This window comes from Capra hircus, chromosome 12, assembly GCF_001704415.2.
Source record: "Capra hircus breed San Clemente chromosome 12, ASM170441v1, whole genome shotgun sequence".
In the NCBI taxonomy this organism is placed as follows: Eukaryota; Metazoa; Chordata; class Mammalia; order Artiodactyla; family Bovidae; genus Capra; species Capra hircus.
The window spans coordinates 84,158,159-84,182,747 of NC_030819.1; the positions used below are offsets into that span (position 1 = coordinate 84,158,159).

At 36.6% G+C, this 24,589-nt stretch overlaps 1 protein-coding gene across 3 annotated transcripts in view; it reads right to left on the reverse strand.

The window, feature by feature from the left end:
• DIAPH3 (diaphanous related formin 3) overlaps nucleotides 1-24,589 on the reverse strand; it is a 582,111-nt gene that overhangs the window by 359,502 nt on the left and 198,020 nt on the right. For all 3 annotated transcript variants that reach the window (XM_018056821.1, XM_018056820.1, XM_018056822.1), the window contains 6 exons: nucleotides 16,697-16,807; nucleotides 16,292-16,410; nucleotides 15,358-15,474; nucleotides 9,306-9,424; nucleotides 6,621-6,685; nucleotides 1,407-1,511 (listed from right to left, as the gene is read on the reverse strand). In XM_018056821.1, coding sequence (XP_017912310.1) covers nucleotides 1,407-1,511; nucleotides 6,621-6,685; nucleotides 9,306-9,424; nucleotides 15,358-15,474; nucleotides 16,292-16,410; nucleotides 16,697-16,807 — 636 coding nt within the window. The remainder of the gene's footprint in view (nucleotides 1-1,406; nucleotides 1,512-6,620; nucleotides 6,686-9,305; nucleotides 9,425-15,357; nucleotides 15,475-16,291; nucleotides 16,411-16,696; nucleotides 16,808-24,589) is intronic.

Below are 24,589 nucleotides of genomic sequence, written 5' to 3' on the forward strand. Positions count from 1 at the left end.
TATTAAGACAAATGCAAATATTCCATGAGAAATATAAACTAATCCAAAGAAAGGATTTGTCAACTGTTCTTCAAAACTGAGTATGTGGTCAATGTCAAGTCTCTAATAACAGGCTTTCTTTTGATAGACATAAACAGAGGTTATCACTGTACACAATCTAAAACAACATAGGAGACTGCTTGATTTAATCTGTTTCAAAATGTAAATATATTCCCGTTTTATATAAAATCATATGCAGCAATAACATATCCAAACGCAGTGAATATGTTTTCTATAAACTAAAATTTTCTAGCATAGATTTACAAGAAATGCTTCAATTGGGAAAAATTAAAAGAAAGGAAAGTCTAAATTTATACTAGCCTGGACCAGGAAAAAATTGTCATGAATATTTCAGTGTCTAAAGCTCAATCTGAAATATAGAAAACACAACCAAATGTTTATTTAATATGAGGGAGAGGGAACCACATAAGAAGGATGAAAACTTTCAACAAATTGTGGTACCTTCTCTTGCAGCACTAGAGAAAGATGATCACTGAGAATTTTCTTATAGATAGATTCTATTTTTCCCCCAAAATTGAACACTAACATATAATTCCTAGAGCATCTTCAGATAGACTCTGCAACAAAACTATACACTAAGTAAAAAAGAGAAGAAAATTGCAAATAACATAGGAAAAAGTATGCCTAACATTATTTCAACATAACCATAAATTAGGATGAAAGGAAGATAGCAAAACTATACTTATTGCTCATCATCTTGCATATAAATCTACATGAAGGAATTTAGCTATGAATATTCTACTTCCTTACTTTCATCCATGTAAAACATGTAGATAATGTATTTCTTTCTACCTACCTACCTGTTTTGTGTGCAGACAGTATATGTGAGCTATCTACTTCATAATCCAGATTTGCTCCCTTTTTTGTTGTGTTTTAAATCTGTTTACTTTTGGAAATTGAAAAATTATCAGAAAATGTTCTCATTCAGCTAGAGTTTATCTTTTACTGCAAGGTACCCATAAGCTGAAGGTTTTGAAAAATAAATAGCTTGAGCAATAATTTTCTGTAGTGGGATAAAGATCAGTGATGAATGACAAATCTAATAATAAAAGACTTTCTTACCCTTAGTGCTTAATTACCCAGCAAACACATGACATCAGGAACAAAACCCAAATGAAACACAAGGAAGAGATTAGACATTTTGAAAAATGAAAATTTAAAAAACGGAGGCAAAATAATTTTAAAAATTTAAACACAGCAGAATAGAAATATATCTAAACAAAAATATGAAAACATATGAGAAAAATTAAAGTTTCAACATTTTGATGCTGTGAAGACGTGATACAACCTTTGTTACCCTGTGAGTTTTCAATACCCAAATTCACTCCAGGTAGATAGTATTTTACCTGTGATTTAAAAGCTTGTAACTCTGCTTGAAGCTCATTAATCTCTGCCTCTTTTTTCTGCAATTGAGCCTGAGTTTCTTGGTGGTCGGTAAACTCCTTTTCAAACTGGAAAAAAAAAAGAAAAACATACAAGACACAGAGAAAGCTGAAAATAAAAAGCACTATTCTTCATAAAGAAATTTGACTCTAATGCTCTGTTAGTGGCAGGTAACTTTTCTGAAAGGAGTGGTGGTAGGTTTCTGCTAAGTCACCCACAGCTTTTCTCTAGGTCCCTCAAGGTCCCACCAAAATCATTCATTTGCAAAGGAGCGGACAAAGCCAAAAATGAAATCTGTGACCTTCTCCTCTCATCAGAACAAACTGGGCTTACAGTTATCCAGAACGCTGGCATTTTTCTCAAGAGTTCCAAAATATCATTGCAACTTTGTGTAAAATAATGGAGAGCAAGGCACTGTACCTGAATTCCCTGACCCTTACCTGTGAAAACTTATACTTGAAATGTCCCAAGTTTATCAACATGATTTAGAAGAATTCCATTTCAATATTTTTACTAATAAATAACTCCACTTTGTAAATGCATCAATTATTTCCTTTTTTTGTAAAATAACATCAGAAACTTAAGGATCCAATATAGGTTCTAACCTTCAACAAAAGTTTAAGAGAATAAACTCCATCTTCTTCATCATTAATCTTTGGAAAGTTAATGATAAATTAATCTTTCAAAGACCTTAGTGCAACACTTTGAAGGAAGAAGGCAAATGATAAAATTTGGTAAATCCAATGAGTCTTCTAATTGATATAGCCACTTATCACAAGTCACCATCCTACACTCAAAATAGTTTCACCTGGCCATCATCTTCACTAAAATCCCTCTACTAGCAGAGATGAACATAAGTTCTGTCTCATGATCAAGAACATGTATTTAACTCCCTTTTAAAAAAAAAGTAATCACTAAAAAATACAAATAGCTCACAAATGTAGCCTTGAGACTTTAAAACACAGTCAAATGAGGGTTAGGCTTTGGCTTAGGAGTAGGGTCTCCATACACTGGTGGCTTCCAAGTCCCCATCACCAGCTCCGGATTCACAACTGCATCCCAGACTGCAGACCAGTCTATAAATGTATTTCCAATTTAAGGGAGGTTTTTCAAGAGGAAGGAAACATTCCAGTATTTTCAAAACCAATATTGTCTTTCTCTCTACAAACTTTGTGTTTTTAATACTGCTGTTCCATCCAAAAGATAGGTCATATATCGTGACTCCTTTGTCTTAAATCTTTAGTGGCATCATTATAAAACCCACACTTATTAACCTAATACCTAACCTAATACCAGAACCACCTGATATCTGGTCCCATTCTACCTCTTTCCTTTATTCAACAAATATCTAACAGATGACTATGATGTGTTTCTCAGAGTGGCAGGGACTAGGGGTACAGAATTTAAAAGAATATGATCATTGTGTTTAGTAAGCATAGTGTCCGGTGGCAAAATCAAAACAAACTAACCATCCAAAATCTATGAAAATTACTCACAATAGAGAAAGGACAGGGGGCATGTGTGTCATTCTTGGAGCAATGATGCTTGATCTAAGGTTTGAAGAACTTGAGTCATTAGCTGAGAAGCGTAGCTTGCATTTCAGATAGAGTGACTAGTACAGTGCATACATGAATGACAAGCCATCCCTTGTAAGGGCCACAAAATGTGGTCTGAGAACAAACTGCAGAGGATGAAGCTAGAGATACACCAGAGCGAAACTATGGAAAGGAAGTTTACAATAAACCAAAAAGCTTTTTTCTTTTCCCTAATAACTACAGACAATTTTTAGAGTATTTATCACAGAAAAGCAAAGTAATCAGATTTGCACTTTGGAAAACCCAACCAGCAGCAGCACGGACAATGAACTGAAGATAGACTAGAGTCACAGAAACAAGGCGCTATCCAAGCAAGGACGCAAGCCCTGCTGGAGTACGTCAGAAAACAGGACAAGAAAACAGGGAAAGAAAAGAGGGGGCAGAATACATACATATATATATATATATATATAAACAGAATCAAAAATTAGCATCTGACTGAACAGAGGAAATGAGCGAAGGGACTATAACCAGGATAACTATGTTGTTCTGTTGCTTTGCAAGCTGGCAAAAAAAGGATTATAATTTGAGGGAATGACATTTTTAGAGACAAGAATGAAGAATTTGGTTTTGAAGATGCTAAGCTTGATATAAGAAACTGAAAATAAATGTACTTGTGCCTCCTCCTCGGACAGTCGCCTTGCTGCCTCCCACTGTCCATCAGGGCTCACATTAGCCATCACTTCCCAGGGCAAGTGGTCCCTGGCCACCTGAGATCCTTCCCACAGACTTACACACCACACAGGGTTTTCCTAAAACAGTTATCATCTTGTATTATAAAACTACCAAAATGTACTATCATACACCTCAGTAATGCCCACCAATCTGGAAGCTCACTAATAATGAGGCTCTTTCTGCTTTATTCATCACCTTTCCAAAAGCTTTATATTTAGAAATTAAACTCATTTGTTGAGTGAAATCATCAGCCAATTCCTGTCAAACTTTCCTTTTTATGTTGAATAACCATGTCAATATCATAAAGGTCCTCAATCTCCCAGTCTCAAAAATCTCTATGAGGTCATCTTCTCTGTTCTCCTCTTTATGACTGCTCAGTCAATGTTCACTGCTGCTTAGCAAGAAATAGGAAACTAAATTCTTAAGACTAAGAATGAAGAAACCTTTCTCATAACATCATTATGTACACTGTCCTGTCTTAGGTCTTAGAATAAGATACAGAAGGAAAAAGAATTATTTATAGGAACAAAAATAAAACTATCAAAACAACCAGTATCATAGATACTACACTCAAAGAAAGCTTACTAAATTAACTTTACCATACTGAGAGTATCTGTATTACTTACAAGAGAGATAAATTTCTACATCCTCCCCTATAAAAGGATCAGATGAAATATAAACTTTGCTTTAGCATTTTTATAATATCCATAGTCAAATCACAGTAGCCTTGAGGATAAAATGAATCTCCATTAAAGACGCACTTTACAAAAACTGAAATGATAGGCTTCCTCTCCAAAAGGAGTCAGTAGAGCAATCTTACGCTTACAAAATTACATGCAAAAATGTCAAGAAACACAGTTAAGGTTGAGGCTCTACTTAATTTCATTCCTCAAGTAAGTGAATCTATACAGGAAGGTTGATAACTCAATACTCTCTATGTACTTTCTGACATTTCTAGTCTTCATTTTTCAAATTTATGCATTAAAATAAAGAATGTGTCTAGCAATCATGATAGCTTCCTGCCTAAAGCAAAGTATTTACATGTGTCCTTATAAAGCTATCAGAAAAAATTCTTGCTGACACATACAAAATGGTATGGCAATAGAAATCTCTTATGGAGTGAACAATATTTTCTGAATATACCTAAGACACATAACTGCTGACTAAAAGGAGACAACTAACCTTGAACAAGGTCTTTCTTCTATTTACATTGAAAGCTTACAATTTTAAAACAGTGTTTTGAGAAAGTTATCATATTCAAATACTGTAAACAAAACAAAAAAAAAAGATTATAAAAGCCAATTTAAACTATCTGAGATTCATTCAAACCAAGTAACTTGGAAGCGTGCTACGCCTTTCCTACAGTGAGTGGAAGTATTATTTACTGAGCTTGGAATACAGAGCCAGTGGGTGAGAGGTCACCATACAACGCAAACATCTATCAACTAGAACACTTATGACACGTAATTTAAAGTATCTATTACTTTGTTTCCTCCATTAACTAAGTCACTTTGCAAAAATGACAACGTTAATATCCTCAGCTGCAATCTGAGCCTGCAGCCAAAGGCCTGGGAGATAATATTCTCTAAGTATTTGGCGAAACATAGGACTTCTTAGACAGGGCACTTGCAAAGTTCTCCATGTGAAAGTTAAAGTCGGTTAGTCATGTACAACTCTTTGCAATCCCGTGGACTATACAGTCCATGGAATTCTCTAGGCCAGAATAGTGGAGTGGGTAGCCTTTTGCTTCTCCAGAAGATTTTCCCAACCCAGGGATGGAACTCAGGTTTCACACAATGTAGGCAGATTCTTTACCAGCTGAGCTACAAGGGAAGCCCAAGAATACTGGAGTGGGTAGCTTATCCCTTCTTCAGTGGATCTTCCTGACCCAGGAACTGAACTGGCCTCTCCTGCATTGCAGGCGGATTCTTTACCAACTGAGCTATTAGAGAAGCCCTAAGAGCTTCTAAAAAGTCTATTAAAAATGTACGGTTCTCTTAAGGTACATTTAGGGCTTGACACATCAAAAATGTAGACTCACTGGCATGGTGCCTAACTCAGTCTAAATGTTTCTTGAGTGAAATGTTCATTGAGGTAGTGGTAGCAGTTACTACCATGATTCCTCCAACGAAAGGAATCAGCCCTAAGAATTCAAATCAGAGTAAACTACTTAAAATGTGAAGAATCCAACAACGAAAGATAATAAAATTTTAAGATCAGAGAACAAGTGTAATAAGTACCCACTAAGTAGAGACAAAAGCATAATACAGTAACTTAAAGAAAAGTGAGGGATGGCTGGACATGCAACTGCTGACATTCAATACTGATGACCTACGAAGACGACAACTTTACATGGTTCCACTCAGTCTTATGAAGCAACTTTAATCGAAACCAAAACCAAGTTAAACTTTCCCTTAAAATTTTTAGATATAATTTCAATCTTATGGCCCTAAATTATCTGAGGCCTTGAGAAATACTCCAGCCTTAAAATTCTGATTCTATATACTGTCAATCATTTATTTATTCACTCATTCAAAAATATGTTTAGTTTTCAGTCCAGGAATTGTTTTAGGTGCCACGATAGTGAATAAAGCTAACAAAAATCCTTCATAAATTTTATTACAGAGGGAGTAACAGACAAGACATTTGCATATACTCACATAGATACATAAATGATGTAGCATGTCAAATGGTGATAAAAACAGTAGAAAAACAAGGACAGAAGCATAGGGAGGGTCAGAGTTGGGAGTAAGGAGTTTATATGTTTAAACAGGAAGTCCTCAGAGGATAGCATTTGTGCAAACACCCAAAGGAAATAAGGATATTGGAAGAACACAGAGTCCCTGAGGCAGAAATATAGCTGCAGGAGCCCCCCTGTAGTCTTGCAAAGTTAGTCAAACTACTTACTTTCTTGTTAAGTTCTGATGCTTTCTCTTCAAACCCTTCTAGTTTTGCTTCATCTATGCAAATATCTAAAATTGCAATGACAACATTTTTCTTAAATTCACTGTTACTTTAAAAGTTTACAAAGAAAAAAAATCACAGAGAAAAATTAGAAATAATGTCAGTAATAAACAAAATGGAACAATATATAATGTTGGAATGGAGAATGATTTTCTAAGCACGATACCAAGGTCATAAAATATAAGAGGAAAGATAAACCCAACTACAATTTTAACCTTTTGTTCAGCATAAGGAAGAGAATTCAACTGTACATATAATACCCAAAGGTTGCTATCCTCAGTTCATATTTTGAAGGAAAAGGAGAAGATGATAGCCAATACAAATGGGGAAAATGTACAATAGCAATAAGCATAAAATTAGGAATAAAAATCTAAAAATTGATAAGTCATAAGAACAGATAATTGAATTTTCCTAATAATATGAAAAATATTAAAATATTTAATTAGAAATAAGCAAAGATTAATCCCTAATGCTGAGTACTGGAGATAGCATGGGGAAGCCAACTCTCCTAAAAGCAGTTGGAAGTATAATTAAGGAACTTTGCTAATAAGAAACTATGCAATATATACAAAAACTTAAATACTTTCTTTCACCCAGTAATTCTATTTCTCGGACTTCGCTTTTAATATTCATTAAAATACTGTTAGCAAAAAACTGCAAATAACTTAAATATCCACTAATAATAGATTAAAAAGCTCTGACAGGAATCCACCTGACAGAATACTTCACAGGAGAAGTAATTCATATGGATGCCTCATGATGTACTATATCCCTTCTTTTTTAATGAAAGTAATAATGAACATTGTTTAATAAAACATACCACAAAACAACTTACGAGAAGCAAGAATCAACCAAATCACTACATCCAAAACTAGTCCCGCTACCTAAGTGGGACCACTCAGCTCTTTCTATATTAGATTACTTTGGTGATTAGCTTCTTAACTCTAAATACAGTGTGTACATAATTATTTCTTGATTTAACTATGTAGGGCATTATGGATAACTTCCTAAGAAAACACTTTCCTGTATAATCCCAATTCTCTATAATTTTTTGTTCATTTGGCTGGCTCTGTAGCACTAAATTAATACTTAATCCTCTGATTCCTGTTGCACAGACAGCATGTCTTGAATCCCACCTTAATATGTTATGTGTGCCCTGTACTTTCCAACATCTGTCTCCCATCTAAGCATGTTAACACAGTGACACTCTCTTCTATATTTAAGTCTTTGGTATTGTGTCTGTAAGTTTATTTGAAACATTTATAATCAATAAACAATAAATTTATTTAACTATGTAACTAATTTCACTTATATAGCCAAGAAGTATTCAAAGATTTTATTTCCTTCTCAAGAATTCAATGTCAAAACCTCTCACCTACTCAAGAAAAATATTCCTAATGTCCAGGTAGAAAAAACTTTCTCTTCAGACACTATTCAAAATCATTCTATATTTTAGTTTGCTACTTATTTAGAGAATATTTTCCTTTATTTCTATGTCCCTCCTACCCCCAGGAACTTCTAATTTCTTCTCTCTTAGGGAGAGAAACAAATATTTGCTTTATCAGTGTCATTATAGTATCTACTGCTTTCTCATTCTATACATCCCACACTTCTTCCTGAACTCAAATATTTTATGAGGAAAAAAACAACTTCATGCAAATAATACTCTTTGAATATTAAATCAAGATTTGACATATGGTAGCTTCTTAAACATTAGTTACCATGTGGAATCACATATCATTTCAAAGACTGTTTTGCACTCTGTTACTTTTAAATCATTTAGACACATCAAGCCCTGATCATCTGGGAAAGAGTGGTTTACAGAGTCATACAGATCCTTCAAATGGTGATACATCTCTTCATACAATGTCAAAATAATTATATAGGGTAATATCACCACTAATCTCATCAGAAAAAAATTTAGCACTGCAAAGCTGTCAAGCTGACAGTAGCAAATACAAGTTTTCCAAACTCAAATTTTTACATAAATGCTTGGATTTTATCATTGGTAACACAGTCTATCATCTTCATCTCATTTTTAGGAAAGTGTGTGCCAAACACTCACATCTAAGTAGCCACAACTTGTTTAACAATCACTTTTTTCAAGGATAAAAAAAAAGGCAGGCATCTCAGCTGGCAACTCAGACAATTACACAAGTACTTCCTTGTGGACTCTGGTTTGCAGCACAAGTGACTCACACATACAATATATTGAATTTTGAATATTTTCACACAGAATATATTCACACAGTATACACAAAAGTAAATGTCTAATAAAATTATTATTTTTTACTTCTTTATCAAGGACATTCTTGAGTAAATAATAGCAGTTTCATTTCATTTCTTATGTTTTACCAAAGAACCCCAGGGCTACTGGAGTTTGGTGCCACTGCCTTGATTCACAACAACGTGCCAGCAGTTTTCTCAATATTGTTCTGCAAATATCAAGACAGTGAAAAGGGCAAATAATGTTTCAGTACTATTGTGAAAATAGATTTGACTAGTAGGACCTTCTGAAAGGGTATCCAGGACCCTCCAGAGTCCACACTGCAAGAAACAACACTCTAGCACTAAGCCATGGGTAAGGGACAGAAAATATTTCCATTTAAATAACAGAGACATACTCACCAACAAACTGACTTAAATCTAAATCTAATCTTTTTCGATATGTGAAGTCTGGATCCATCCCATCTCTATGCAGTACAATCTGAGATACACACTCATCAATTAATTTGAAGTACTGTTGCCTAGAACCAGGAAAAGAATAAAGGTACACTCAATTTATCAGTGTAACTTTACATCAAAACAAAGCTATTTCATTCAGTAGCTTGATTTCCAGTTCAATAATATACTACTGCACAGTTTTAACAGTTGATACGACAGACTTAACATGGGAGTGAGAGTAAATACAAACGTCACTTTCCTTCTAATTATTTTAACACATTAATGTTTTAATAATCTTTTAGTTATAAATACAGTGTGCATTAGACATCATTTTCTTATGAAAGTCAGAACCTTGACTTAATTAGTAGGCAGTGAAAAAGAGAATATTCAAATGTAGTGATACTGATACATGCTTAAACACAGTCCTCTGCAGAGATCATCAGCCTATCACTATACTGTACTAAAAGGATTACCATTAACTCATTTTATTTTACAAATCAGAAGACATATTTTATAAAAAATTATCTGGAAGGTTCTTAAAACCATACAGTTCACTGTTTTTACAATTTTGGGGATACTGTGAATTATAAACAGTATCAAAAGAATATTTTTTACTTAAAAGAAAGCTAAAAGAATTCAGTTTAACAATTTTTCTTCAAAGTTTAAATTTAATTAAAATCCTCAAGCAGGCTTCATTTGTAATGACAATACAATAAGTTCAGTCCACCTGTATGAGTAACAAGTTAAAGAACATCCTTCAAAACAACTCAAGCCAACAAATGCAAAAAAGTATCCAGAAGATTCTACAAACAAAACCAAACTACAGTTATGGGCAGGGGCAGGGGGCACAGGCCTCCATTCCAACCGCCCAGGAAGACTTACTTCTTCTCAATGACATTTTGCACAGCTGTTCCTCTCCACCTCCTTCTCACTATCAGCTTTCCATCCCTATAAGCTATGACCTGCTACTCTGGACCTACTTACTTACACCCAATAAACCATTCATTACACTGAATAAGGAGAAGGCAATGGCAACCCACTCCAGTACTCTTGCCTGGAAGATCCCATGGATGGAGGAGCCTGGTAGGCTGCAGTCCATGGGGTCCCTAGCAGTCGGACACAACTGAGCGACTTCACTTTCACTTTCATGCATTGGAGAAGGAAATGGCAACCCATTCCAGTATTCTTGCCTGGAGAATCCCAGGGACAGAGGAGCCTGGTGGGCTGCCGTCTATGGGGTCGCACAGAGTCAGACACGACTGAAGCGACTTAGCAGCAGCACACTGAATAAAATAAACTACAGTTCAACATTAGCAAAGAAAAAAATGTTCATTAACTGTCATAGTGTTTAACAGTATTCAATAGAGTATTCTTAGGTACAGATCAAGGCAAGAAGGCATTATCATTGCTTTCCTCAATTTTCTCAACTTCTTTCAAAGAAATAATCTCCTAGCTAATATCTTAGCTATAATAACCACATTTACACTTGAGGTATTAATCTATAAATTGCACATATCTCTATTACAGTTAAAAATTGAGATGACACATTCTGTCCCCTTTTTACTCTTATTTAATGTCATCTTGATGTTGTTTAAATAAAACATTTCTTAACACAAGTTATTTTGTGTCATTTTTTCAAAACCATAATTTCATTAAATGCTTTCTCAGTTCCACCATTCTAAATTATGAGCTCATTTATAATGCAGATGAAAACTAATGCAGAAACTCTTACAGCAAGGCAACACAAGTAAAGAACAATATACTTATGGATTCCATAAACGTAAATCTAGAAAATAATCTCGATGTGAGATATCAGTAAGGTAGTGAATATGTCAGAGGAATATGTAAACAACCTAATTAAGGAATAAATATAAATGTCATTACTTCACTAAAAAAATGTCATTTTTGTTGGAGAATATTTTGAAGTCACCTTCACTTTCTCTGCAGTTTTTTTACCAAAATCAGAAATTATTTCCATGCACATTCAACTCACACGCTATTTTGCACACAATAAGCCATCAATAATTTGCTACAGAATTGAATTTGATCTTCTATTCACCTTCCAATTATCTTGCTGCATTTGATTTTTCATGGGGCCTTTGCTGTATATTTTCCAACTGAGTTCCATTTCTGTAAAATTTCTTTTTGTCCCAAAAGCAAAAGTGAGCAAAAATTTAAATTCATAGATTGAATTCTTTTAAGTGAGAATATTTTACGGTCTACAATGAAAAATAACTTATAAAAAGCTTTAAAAAATTTATTAATTATCAATATTAATTACAAATGTTCACGTGAAAATGTCCAGAAAACTGAAGACCTCTGAAAGGTAAAATCCAGGTCCATTTGAGATAGCAAAACCGAAAATATTGAAGAGGTAAACCCAAAACAACAAGGTACATAGGACTGCACAACACAAAGTAAAATTTACTGTATGTGAACAAAAAGGTAAATAACAAAAAATATTTTAAAGAATATATAGCAAAACTATTATGTAAATGACCATAATGCTGACTCTATCCTGTAATAAATATATTCCCACTATAAGAATAAACAACCTAGGGGGTGGGATGGGGAGGGAGATTCAAAAGGGAGGGGGTATATGTACACCTATGGCTGATTCTTGTTGAGGTTTAATGGAAAACAAAATTCTGTAAAGCAATTATCCTTTAATTATAAAATAATTTTTAAAAGAAGAATAAACAACAGCAAACAGTAATAAATAAGTGAGAATTTTGGTCCATGGGAAAGAACCAATGCGATCTTTACTAAACAGTCACAGGAAAAAAAACTGCCTTCATAGCAACCACATCTGGAATGAATACCAAGGGCCTTGGGCTGAAAGAGCTAAGGAAGAAGGGAACACAGATGATTATCAAACTTCAAAGGTGATACTGAAAAACTGAGCAAAGGAGGGGAACTTCTATGGCTCAATAATATCACTTTGATAATGCTACTGTAACAGAGCACAGCGAGGGCAGCCCTTAGCTTGGAGCCGTTGCTGGGCAACACTACTCCGCCCGTTACCTGGCAACAGATACCACTCAGTCATTGGTCGGTGCTACAGTGGGCCCGCCCACAGACGACCACCTGTCAGGAAGCCGCGGTGGGTGGGGGGTGGAGTGGTCAACCAAGAGTGGGGCACAGCCATGAGGGGGAGTCAGGGAAGGGCAGACCCTGCCCTCCACCAGGGGCCCTCCGGCGCGTTCCCTGGCCTGGGACCAGCGGGTGAGCTGGGCACCCAGGGAGGAGGCCGGAGGTGCATCACGGAGGCTCCGGAGCCTCCCCCATGGCCACCCATGAGCCGGGGCCTTGAGGCACTGGCGAACCACTCTGCAACCTCGGTCTCCGTGAGCGGAGAGCGGTGGCCGTCCGGCTGGGCCGCAGGCTGTGGGCCCTGCCTCCTGCCCCATTTTGGGGGCCTGAGGAACACTGGGCCAGTTGGGTCCTGGGCGCCAGGCTCCTAAGTGATGACGGCTAAACAGAGTCTGGGTACCTGGCCCTGAGGGAGCCGCCAACCGAGGTGGGCCTCCTCTTGGCCAGGACCTGGGCTTTGGAGGGTGAGAGCTATGCCCTGGGACTTGGTGCTTTGTTGTCAGGACAGAGAATAACATTTGTTTAGTAGAGATTTACAGGAACATCGTCACCTGAGTGTGACCTGACTTCAAGAAGGAGGATTTCACACCAGGAAGTCTGTACCAACTAACCACGCCCCTCTCCACCTTTCCTGTAAAAGGGCTTTGTTGAAAGCTTTGGGGGAAATTGGGATTTTTAAAGCATGAGCTACCCATCTTCTTGCCTGGCTCTGCAGTAAACTTTTCTCTGTTCCAAACGCCAATGTCTTAGTGTTGTTTGGTCTCACTGTGAGTCAGGCACACAGACTTGTATTTTCAGTAACACTATAATGTAATATTTCTCTAGAAAGTTGATTCTACTAAAGTGATAGGCTTGCCTGAGCATGCCCAACAAGAGTTGTGCTTTATAATCTGTTCTGAGGTTTAAAAACCACATGTCCCCTGGAGCACAGATATAAGGGACTAGGATCCAAAGTAAGAAATAACCTCCTTTGCAGCACTATGCATGTGCACTAAGTCGCTTCAGGGGTTGTCCAACTCTTTGTGACCCTGTGGACTGTAGCCTGCCAGGCTCCCATCCATGTAATTCTCCAGCCAAGAATATTGAGGTGGGTTGCCAAACCCTCCTCCAAGGGATCTTCCCAACCCAGGGATCAAACCCACGATTTCTGAGGCTCCTGCATTGCTGGCAGATTCTTTACCACTAAGCCACCATTTCTACACTATTAGACACATTCAAACCTTCAAAAGCAAGGTCTTAAATTCTTGGAAAATACAGAGATCAAGAAAAGGATGGGATTACTTTAGAATGAGTAAAAGTTTCAAGTTTACTTTTAAATTCTCAGAAGAGTACAATGTTACAATTAGGGTACCTAAGAAATGGCAACCCACTCCAGTACTCTTGCCTAGAGAATTCCATGCTGTCCATGGGGTCGCACAGAGTTGGACACAACTGAAGCAACATAGCATGCATTGGAGAAGGAAATGGCAACCCACTCCAGTATTCTTGCCTGGAGAATCCCAGGGACAGGGGAGCCTGGTAGGCTGCCATCTATGGGGTCGCACAGAGTCGGACACGACTGAAGCGACTTAGCAGCAGCATGATTCTCAAAAATTTTATTTAATCAAGTATTAGTATTTTTTATCCAGCATTTATAAAGTGGTTCAATAAACTGTCTTATTTTAATAAAATATGAGAAACAAGCAAACGAAGCCTCAAACAGGTTCCTGACTCATATTTTAGAAGATTTTTGGATTTGCCAGTTTTACAAGGGAATGAGGTGGGGCAGGTGGTCATACTCATCTCAACCTAAAGTTTTACCATGTTTAGATTTCTGTTCACTTGTTAGGTACATCAAAAGCCTAAATTACTCCCTCTGATATCACCCAGACAACACAGCCTGAATGAAACTAACAACTCCTACTTGAAGTCAGAGTAAGAAAAGACATACTATCCACAGTATTTGAGAAAAAAATTTCAGCAAAGTTAAAGGTGGCCAAAATGGCTTCATACTCAAAAGATCTTAGCTTCCTTCTTAAAACAGTAATAAAAAAGGAAAGAGGGCATAGAGAATATTTATTGAGCATACACCATATCTGGCTAGGAGTTTCACTCATGTTACCATTTCAATCTTCTTAACAATAGAGCAGCTTCAGTGCTACTATCCGTATATAACCACAGATGGTGGTGCTCAGTCACTCAGTCGTGTCTGTTTGTGACCCCATGGGCATGCATGTAGCCTGCTAAGCTCCTCTGACCATGGAGTTTTTCAAGCAAGATACTGGAGTGGGTTGCCATTTTCTATGTCAGGATCAAACCATGGATCAAACCTACATCTCTTGAGTCTCCTGCATTGACAGGTGGATTCTTTACCACTGAACCACCTGGGAAACCCATATAACTATATGCAGATATGGATAACAGTTAATTTCTTTAAAAATCTGTTGAGCTCAAGATGTCTAAGGTATAATAAAATGACTTCAAAGTTATTGGTCTAGCTTTCTGATACATTAGCAACATTAAACATAACTGTACTATTAAGGAACTTTCTAACTAAACACTAATAAAATTGATGTTTTAGTATCTTTTTTATAACTTATGAAAAGAAACTTATCAACACCATTCCTACTGCCTAAGGACTAACCAGAAAATATTATACATCATGCAATAAATTAGTAATAAGTAAATTTGTTGCTAGTTCTTATTTTTATTCAGATGAAAAGTTGTAACCAAGAATCTGCTAGAGCTTAAAAAGTAATAGTAGTATCATTTTATACCATCATCTATCTAAATATATGCCCAAAGGAAACACTGTATACTATGAATTAATACTATTAAAGAAAGAAATCTTAAAAATATGTGCATGCTCAAATCAAACAGCTGGTGAATTTCACAATATAATTTTATTAGTGAAAGAAAATATTAGAATATAGTTTCCTCTTACCTTATAAAATAATCATTTCGAATCAGCAAAAGATGCTGCAGAATTGAAATGAAATATCCCTCTGCTCTTGTTTCCTTAACTGTGTTCCACACCATGTTGTAAAGATCATTCGCTTCAGTAAATTGATTAAGGAATATGTGGATTTATTTATCCTCTACACCAAATAACTGCAGTAATGTGACACAGAATCTGCTCTGTAAGGCCTCCAAAGATTACTGTCTTACTCTGAAATAGGTATCGTATAGACTAAGCATAAAATGCACGTAGTTAGGTATGAGAGTAGAGGGAAACTGTGCAAATGACAACTTCACCTGATACTTTCTGGCTTCTCCTCCACAGTCGACTCCAACCAATCTTACTCTCTTGAGCCAAGACGCTCTGGCAGAAAGTGGCGGAGAGCTGGTCACGAAGGTTGCACTGGGTTCTGGGGCAGCCGTGACCAAGAGCGCTGGTGCCAGGCATTACCTACCATGGCGCTCCCCCGTGGAAGACAGAGATGTGGCTCATTTCTAGACAAACACAAACATCTGCAGATACACAGAGCCAGCAAAGGCCCGTAAGAAAATACACGCAAGGTACAGGGCAGAAATAACCAGCAGGCTAAGGGGCCTCCTCCTAAGGCAGGAAAGCACTGGGCAGGGGGGCTCCAAACAGAAAGAACAGACTGCACAGGTACACATTAAGAGGCCTACAGTATCCAGATTTAAGGTGCCACATTCATTTATATAAGCATGTTTTCATAAAAACACACATAAACTAATAAAGAGGTTTACACAAACATCCCTCTGATTCAATAAAGTTTTGATTTTATAGCATTTACCTAGAAATGGCTTCAGAAGTTTAATATTTTAGGGTTAGGGGCTGACTGTTTAAGATTTAGCAGTAATTATTAGTAATTAATACATATTTGATTGGATATCACACAAAAGGATATTCAAATTCAGCTCTAATATCTTCGAGGCGATGGCAGAACTCCATCAAATCTTCTTCCTTATGCTCATCAAAGACTTTAAGTTGGATATCCAAGCCATCATTCTTAATATGTTTTAAATTCTACAGATATTAAATAGAAATTATGAGGAACTGTTTGGTTTTAATAATGCAAAAAATTAATGAAAAATATAAACAATAAATGAACCACTCAACTTGATTTATAGCATTCAAAGACTTAAAGTGTTAACTAATAGTCAAAACTTATCATCTGTATTTTAAAAATAGATTTTATACTCAAGCCTTTTTCCCATAGACAAATTATTCTTGAAAGTAATTTATCTAAATTTCCCCCTACTCAAGTACTTCTCTAATTTAAATATTAATAAGGAGACTGCAGGGCACTTACTGGCAATATCTCTTTCAATCCACAACGCATAAATTCATTTCTGATGTGAAGCCTGAAGTCCAAGTCATCAGGAGATGTAACAAGGGCATTGATGAGCTGCATACACGCTACCTATAATAAATTACACAGCAAGACTTAGACTTGGATCAGACATTTAAAAAGGAGTAATAGCACTGAGACATCAAGGCTGTGTTCCAAGTATTATCAAATATCTTCCTTCACAGGTGAGTCTATTAAAACGATAATTTGAATGTAAAATACTTTAGTCAATTATAAATTATACAAGAAATATATCTTCAGAGGAGTTTTTAATTCACTCCAACCAAAAGTTAAGTTCTTGTCCAAAAATATCATTCCATGCACACAAGACATAAACTGAACACACATTAGTTGAAAAACTATAAATATCCTTAGATAACACTTACCTAAACTAGGATAATAAAATAACTTCCGATTCATCAAGAGAAACCCAAAGACTTTAAGTCAATAAGAATTAACTAAGGCATAAATTTAGTTAATGGGGTTGCTATAACCAAAAACTGTATTATGAACATTGCAAGGCTAATTACTGGTTTGATCCCTGGGTTGGGAAGATCCCCTGGAGAAGGAAATGGCAACCCACTCCAGTATCCTTGCCTGGAAAATCTTATGGACAGAGGAGCCTGGTGGGCTGCAGGCCATGGGGTCGCAAAGAGTCAGGCACGACTGAGTGACTAACACTTACTTACTTACTTAACTGACCAGGCACTGGTCTCTGCACTTTGACAAAAATTCAGACCTATTGTATGTTATGTTTATTAAGAAGACATAAAGAATTAACATGGCCAACTGAGCTAAAAATTAAAAAATCATATTTTCTCAACTTTTACCCTGGAACTCCAACTTTCAACTTGGATATCGTTTTTGTTTTGTTTTGTTTTGTTTTAAATCACTGGCTGAATTGTATTTTTCATTATCAAAAATCTATATAATGAAAACAAAAGAGGTTGTTTCTAGGGAAGCAAAGAATTCTTCGTTGTTGTTGATGGTTATTTTTCTAAGCCTGCATTCTACCAAAAGCCAACAAGAAAGACTAGCCTACTGATCAATATGTTTAACCTCATGCTGTTCTCTAAATTGTCCTTTCTCCATCCCTTAAGGCAAGGTTTATATGAATTTAAAATGCCATTCTGGGATTAAAACACCAACAGGGGTCTGAGTTCCAGCTGGTTGAAATATATTGTAATTGTTCTATTTGATATCTAAACACTAAAATCTGGCGAGCATGCCTCTACTGTCAAAACCTGAAAGAGAGGGAAAAGAAAAACATATTTAGAAAAAAAAGAAAAGAAAAACTTAAAACAGAGTCTACCTTTCAGTACATGTTCACTCAGCTGTAAACAGTTCATGTCAAAAAGTCAAGTTTAAAAGGCTTTCTTTGCACTTCCTTGCCAGTCATTACCCAGTACCCACAAATTTTTTTTCAGCATTATAAAAGATCTCAAACAGCATACGTATCGTTTCTCTACGTACAGAGAAATTAAATTAGCATTAGTCACCAGGTTTCCAGAAAAGATGCAAATTATAGACAACTCAAAGAAAGCAGCAAAAACAAACAACCTAAAAATTAGCAGCAAATATCACCTAAATGGAAAGTCAATATGTACAGAACAATATTAGCACAAAATTGAGGAGAAAGAAAGGGAAAGGATCATCCAAATTGCTACCAGGAAGTATTTTAAAGGCAATTTCCCATAAAAGGAAAAATAGGAAATTGACAAACTGAAATAATGAATTTAATTCATTAAGATCCCTTCCCAATTCTAATGGTAATTTACCATTATCACGACCCATACCCACTTTTTGATTAATTTATATCCTGTAAACATATGTCTACATACAGTAAAATGTATTGATTTATTTTCTTACAGATGAAAAACTCTATAATCAAGGTAAAGACCAAAGAGTTCCTTCTAGGTTTTTAATACATATATTGAGATATTTGGACCTGTTTTACCACATGATTTCACACTGATACAGCATACCAGCATATAAATCAATTTCTATAGACAGTAGAAAAGGCTCAGGAACTCAAAGGTAAAACGGCACATGTTGTCTACCCTAGCGAAGATAAGTAGGTACAATAACAAAAATTCACTCTAACAGATTTATGAGAATATACTATATGAGCATATGGAGACTAATGAAAACAAGGACAGCTGAGGAACAGAACTGACTCTCAAGGATTAATTGGAAGACAGGCAGCCAGATGAAGAGACCAACGTGTTCAAATATTAAGAGTTAACATATTCAAAGCCCTGGGCCCTTCTGTTGAATCACAAGGAATTCAGATTTTCTGAGCAGTCTGTAAAGGTAGGAAGTGGGAGTGCAGGGGAAGGACTCATTAAAGACGAGGCCAGACAGATGAAGCACAGCCTCCTAGGCCAAATCAGAGAGTGCTGGTTCAGCTGGAAATAGGGAGAATCATAAAGGATTTCATGCAGAGGAGAGGAAATAACAGAGGTAACAGATTAAGTAAAGAAGTGATCTTAGGATTCCCCTAGTGGTCCAATGGTTGAGACATAGAGCTTCCAATACAAGGGCCACAGGTTCAATCCCTGGTCATGGAACTAAGATCCCACATGCCACACAGCATGGCAGGGAAATAAAGCTATCATAGTGGCAACCTCAGTGAGCAATGAGGAGGTCTTGAACCACCTTTCTAAAACATGTGATGGCTGGGTGAACATGTGGTTGAGACCAAAGAAAAGAATTTACAAGTTCTCCCACCTTTGTTTCTCAACAAGATAGGAGGTGGGAGTATTAACAGACACATGAAATGCAAGGAGAGAAACAAATTTCACAGGAGACTAGAAAAAATTCTGCTTTTAAAAAAAATGAAATGTACATTAAGAATCATACATTCATTTAAAAAATTAGTTACTGAATGCTAGGATATTAACAGAAACTCCAGGAAATAATGAAATTGTGATATTCATCATAAGGAATTAATCATCATGTTCTGCTTGATGTTCCAATAACATAGCATATATGATCTCCATTAATTTGCATTAAGTATGCCATACTAACAGTTTCAAAGGCAGACAAAAGCTACCTCACCCCAGAACTGATAACTGAAGAGGGTAAGAAAACAGGAGTTTCTGCCTTCCTCCTGGGAGCATTCTAAGTTAAATAAAGGCTCTATCTTTGGGCATCAGACCCTCTCTGTTAATTAGGTTATGCATTTCGTTACTTCCAAGCTTGTTAGTGATGTCTACTAAGGACTCGCTGGTACTGGGGACACAACTACAAAAAGAAAAAGACAGAAATCACTACTAAAGAAAGGGAGGAGGCAAGATTGACTCCACGATTTCTGACCAGGGCAATTTAAAAGCTGACAGTCATTTATTAAGATGGAAAATAAATACGGATAAACAGAGGAAACAGGTTTGGGAAGAAAGATCAGGAGTTCAGTTTTAGAGATGTTAAGTTGAAAATCTCTATTATTGATCCTTATCCAAAGAAGTAGAAAAGGAAATTGGATATAGGCGACCCTAGTTCAAGAAAGAGATTACCATAGCAATTGCATGTAAAAACCAAATCTCAGATGATCATCAAGAGAAGAGAAGAGAAGAGAGAGAGAAGAGGTCCAAGAACTGACTGGAACATTTCAGTTTCATCAATTTCAACTTTAGGTTTTGACTTGCAGGTTGGGGAAATGAGTTAAAGAAAAGTAGAAAGCTATAATATGGTAGAAAACAAACAAGGAGAAGTCTGAAAAGTATGGGAGGAAAGTGTGTCAACAGAGAGAGTGATCAACTGTCTAATAAGATCATTACCACTGCATTTGGCAAACTGGTGACTTAAAGAGCAGTTTCTACAGAAGGACAGAACTGCTCTTCCACATGGAAAACTCTCTCATGTTCCATCAACAACCAGTACATGAAAGCATACAATTAAACTGACCCTAAAATACTCTCCTCCTTACTACAAAGGCATGTTTAAAAACACTTTATTAACACTTTATAACATTTTAGAAACACTGCTTATTGACCTTCGGTTCAAACGAGGCTTCTAAGTAAGACATCTTTAGGTGTTAGATCATGGACTCCATTTTAATGATTTAAAAAGTAAATGCTATAAACTTGTTACTCTTGCTCCAATTATCAAAAAGGAACCTTACATAAGAAAAGCTACTTTTAACACAACTTCTAGCTATAAAGACATGTCTGCACACATGCACACAGGCCTGCCAGCTAGAATTCAGGATAGCTGAGGATTTCCTCAAGAGCAGCAACAAACTGAAAATGCACTACAAAAACTGAGACCAGCAAACCCCACGCAGCCAAGGATGAGGAAAATAAGTAGCCACAACCGTAATCACAAATAGTGGGAAAAGTGTCAGCAATGACATAAACTAGAAAGGGGGATAAATAAACTGTAAGCAAAAATCACAAAGATATTCAATAAGAGGGATAGAGCTTGTCAAAGGCAATCTTACAACAAGGCAAATGATCAAAGGAAAATCATTAGAAGTAGAAAGAAGTTAAACAGCAAGACAAAGACACACTCAGGAATTAACATCACTTAATCAGCAAAGTAGTTTTCCACCCTTGAAAATGGTTTCTTCATATGTAAATACATATTACCTAAATTTCCTCTACCACATAATTTAATATAATGCTATTTATCACTATGTACAAAACAAAAGGAGAAAAACATCAACATTTTACGTATCTTTAACTTTCAGTTTCCAACCCTTTTTCGACTAACAAGTTTGAGCACAAAATTCCAGGCACACTAAGAGCTGTGATGATTAAGACCAACCACAGGCTTGTCCAAGTTTTGCCAAGGCCAACAACACAGATGCTTTCTCCAAGATTATGCCAAAGGAACTGAAAAGGTATCCAACAAACAGCAAAAGAAAGTATTCTTTAGAAAGCTCACAATTGGGCAATAGGTTCATCCTGAATATGAGGAGATGTTTTCATATGTTAAAATGATGGCTATACTACACTGAACACCTATCAGCTTCACAAGCTGAATGCAGACTGCAAACCAGCAACCATAAAGTACGTTAAGTAAAAATTCTATCAAAATCTGTGAATACCTGCTATCTGGGCCTGGAAGAAACAGGTTATACAGCTATTCATCTTCTTACCTCCACAGCAGAAATCATCTGTCTCTCTTTGCACAATCAAATTCCACATTTATCAGGTTAAAATGAGTAAATGATGCTTATAGACAAATATCTTGCCTCCAGTGCAACAAAAGAAATACCCAGGAATTTTTAAATCTCAAGTGTTAATCCAGAATACAAACTAAACCTGACCACTACATTATGAAGACAAACACAGAAAAGGGTGAATTATGTCGGCAAATGTAAAGTCCTATACTTTACTTATATTTCTACTAAAATTTCTATAAATGATAGACACAGTAAGACGACAAGTCAGAGCTTGCAGTAACTGCAAATATCTCATACAAATTCAGGCAAATAAATTACAGGATAAAGAGGCTCTAATTCACATGATTATGAACAGTTGAATTCAAGATAGAACCAGGATTTTTAAAGATTTATTGTGACACTGTCCTGAGATATCCATGAATTCTTTCTGTGTTCTTCCATTTTGTTGAGATTCTAGTATCACAATATTCATACGAAATATTAGCAAGCTCTGAATTCCTGAGTGTAAGTTTCTTAAGATCCTAAGGAGTGCATTTCATGCATCTTTATTGCTCTAATATCTAGCAGAACCGTGCACAGCAATCTTAACTGAATAATTAACTGACTGGTTAATTACGAAACTTTGCAGTTACCTTGAGTCATGAGTTACCTTTATCTTTCTGGTGGTCTCTTAAAGCATAAGTGAAAAAATGCATTACATAGATTCAGAAAATTGGCAGTGTACTCTAGGATAAAAATGTTAACCACTAGTTTACTATACTGAGGTGTGTACTCCAAATGACACTATGAGTTTACACTAGAATATTATTTTACTCTTGCTTCTTTAATGTTTATTAGCTTAATGGCATATTATTTACTTGTTCATTTAATATATTAATCTTTTGATTCATACAGATACAGTAACCATACTGTTGCAAGCCTCAATAAATGTAGTAATCGAAAACAGAGAGGAATTAAAATAATTTGATCTCTGCATCCTTTTGGAAGGCCCCAACAGTGGTTTTAAAAAATAAAATATCCAATTATACCCTGTAGTCTTCATTTGGGCCTTCAATAAATGTGAGAATGACTTACTTGATGTTAAGTAACTTTACTTAACATTTACTTTTTTGAGGAGGTATACTTGAAACAAAAGAAACAGTCAATCAAGTTATAGGAAGTTATATGACATTCATTATACAAAGAATAACCTTTGTTTGGTCGTGGGCAAAATTAAACTCGGGTACATTTTGAGCCTAACAGCCTTAAGAGTCTTAACCATAAGGGAAACAAACAGAAGCTAATAAATTTGGCTAAATTCAAACAGGCATTGTAACATTTTCTTCAATGTCATATTTTTCAATTATTGCCCAGCACCAGAAGAAATATTAATAACCTCAGATATGCAGATGAACCACCCTTATGGCAGAAAGTGAACAGGAACTAAAAAGCCTCTTGATGAAAGTGAAAGAAGAGAGTGAAAAAGTTGGCTTAAAGTTCAACATTCAGAAAACTAAGATCATGGCATCTAGTCCCATCACTTGATGGGAACTACATGGGGAAACTGGAAACAGTGTCAGACTTTTATTTTTTTGGCTCCAAAATCACTGCAGATGGTGACTGCAGCCAGGAAATTAAAAGACGCTTACTCCTTGGAAGGAAAGTTATGACCAACCTAGAGAGCATATTGAAAAGCAGAGGCATTACTTTGCCAACAAAGGTGCGTCTAGTCAAGGCTATGGTTTTTCCAGTGGTCATGTATGGATGTGAGAGTTGGACCATGAAGAAAGCTGAGTGCTGAAGAATTGATGCTTTTGAACTGTGGTGTTGGAGAAGACTCTTGAGAGTCCCTTGGATTGCAAGGAGATCCAACCAGCCCATTCTAAGGATCACTCCTGGGTGTTCACTGGAAGGACTGATGCTAAAGCTGAAACTCCAGTACTTTGGCCACCTCATGCAAAGAGTTGACTCATTGGAAAAGACTCTGATGCTGGGAGGGATTGGGGGCTGGAGGAGAAGGGGACGACAGAAGATGAGATGGCTGGATGGCATCACCGACTCGATGGACATGAGTTTGAGTGAACTCCGGGAGTTGGTGATGGACAGGGAGGCCTGGCGTGCTGCGATTCATGGGGTCGCAAAGAGTCGGATACAACTGAACTGAAATGAACATATTTCAAAGCACAGTGATAGCTGAACTGAAGGTCAGTTTTCCTGCTTTAGTTCTAGAACTTTAGTGAACCGAAACCAGTTATCCAACAGGTAAGCATGTTTCCGGGGGGCTGGCTGTACTGTGCAGCCTGTGGGGTCTTAGTCTCCTGACTGCGGACTGAACCTGCGCTCCCTGCACTGGAAGCATGGTGTCTCCAACACTGGACCACCAGGGAAGCCCCTCAACTTTTTACATTAAAAAAAAGAAAATCTTTCTTTTTTTTAGTGTAATGGAAAAATGTGATCCAATCAAATTTCCAAAGACCTATTCTGTAATTGAACTCAATGAAATCCATAGAGACTGAAGGAGCTTTCCGCCCCCCCCCCTTTTTTTTTAATTTAAGAAACCTCTGTCTTTATAGCACCCATGAACATGCACTTTTAATCTCTGACTGCAGTGAGTATAAACGACCAACAGCTCCGGCTGCAGCCCTGCGACACCCGTCACAACAGGTATGACGCAGCCACACTTCCCATGGGCTCCACCAGCCAACATCTGATCACAGCAAGAACGCTGAAATGCGCCCGATCCTGGG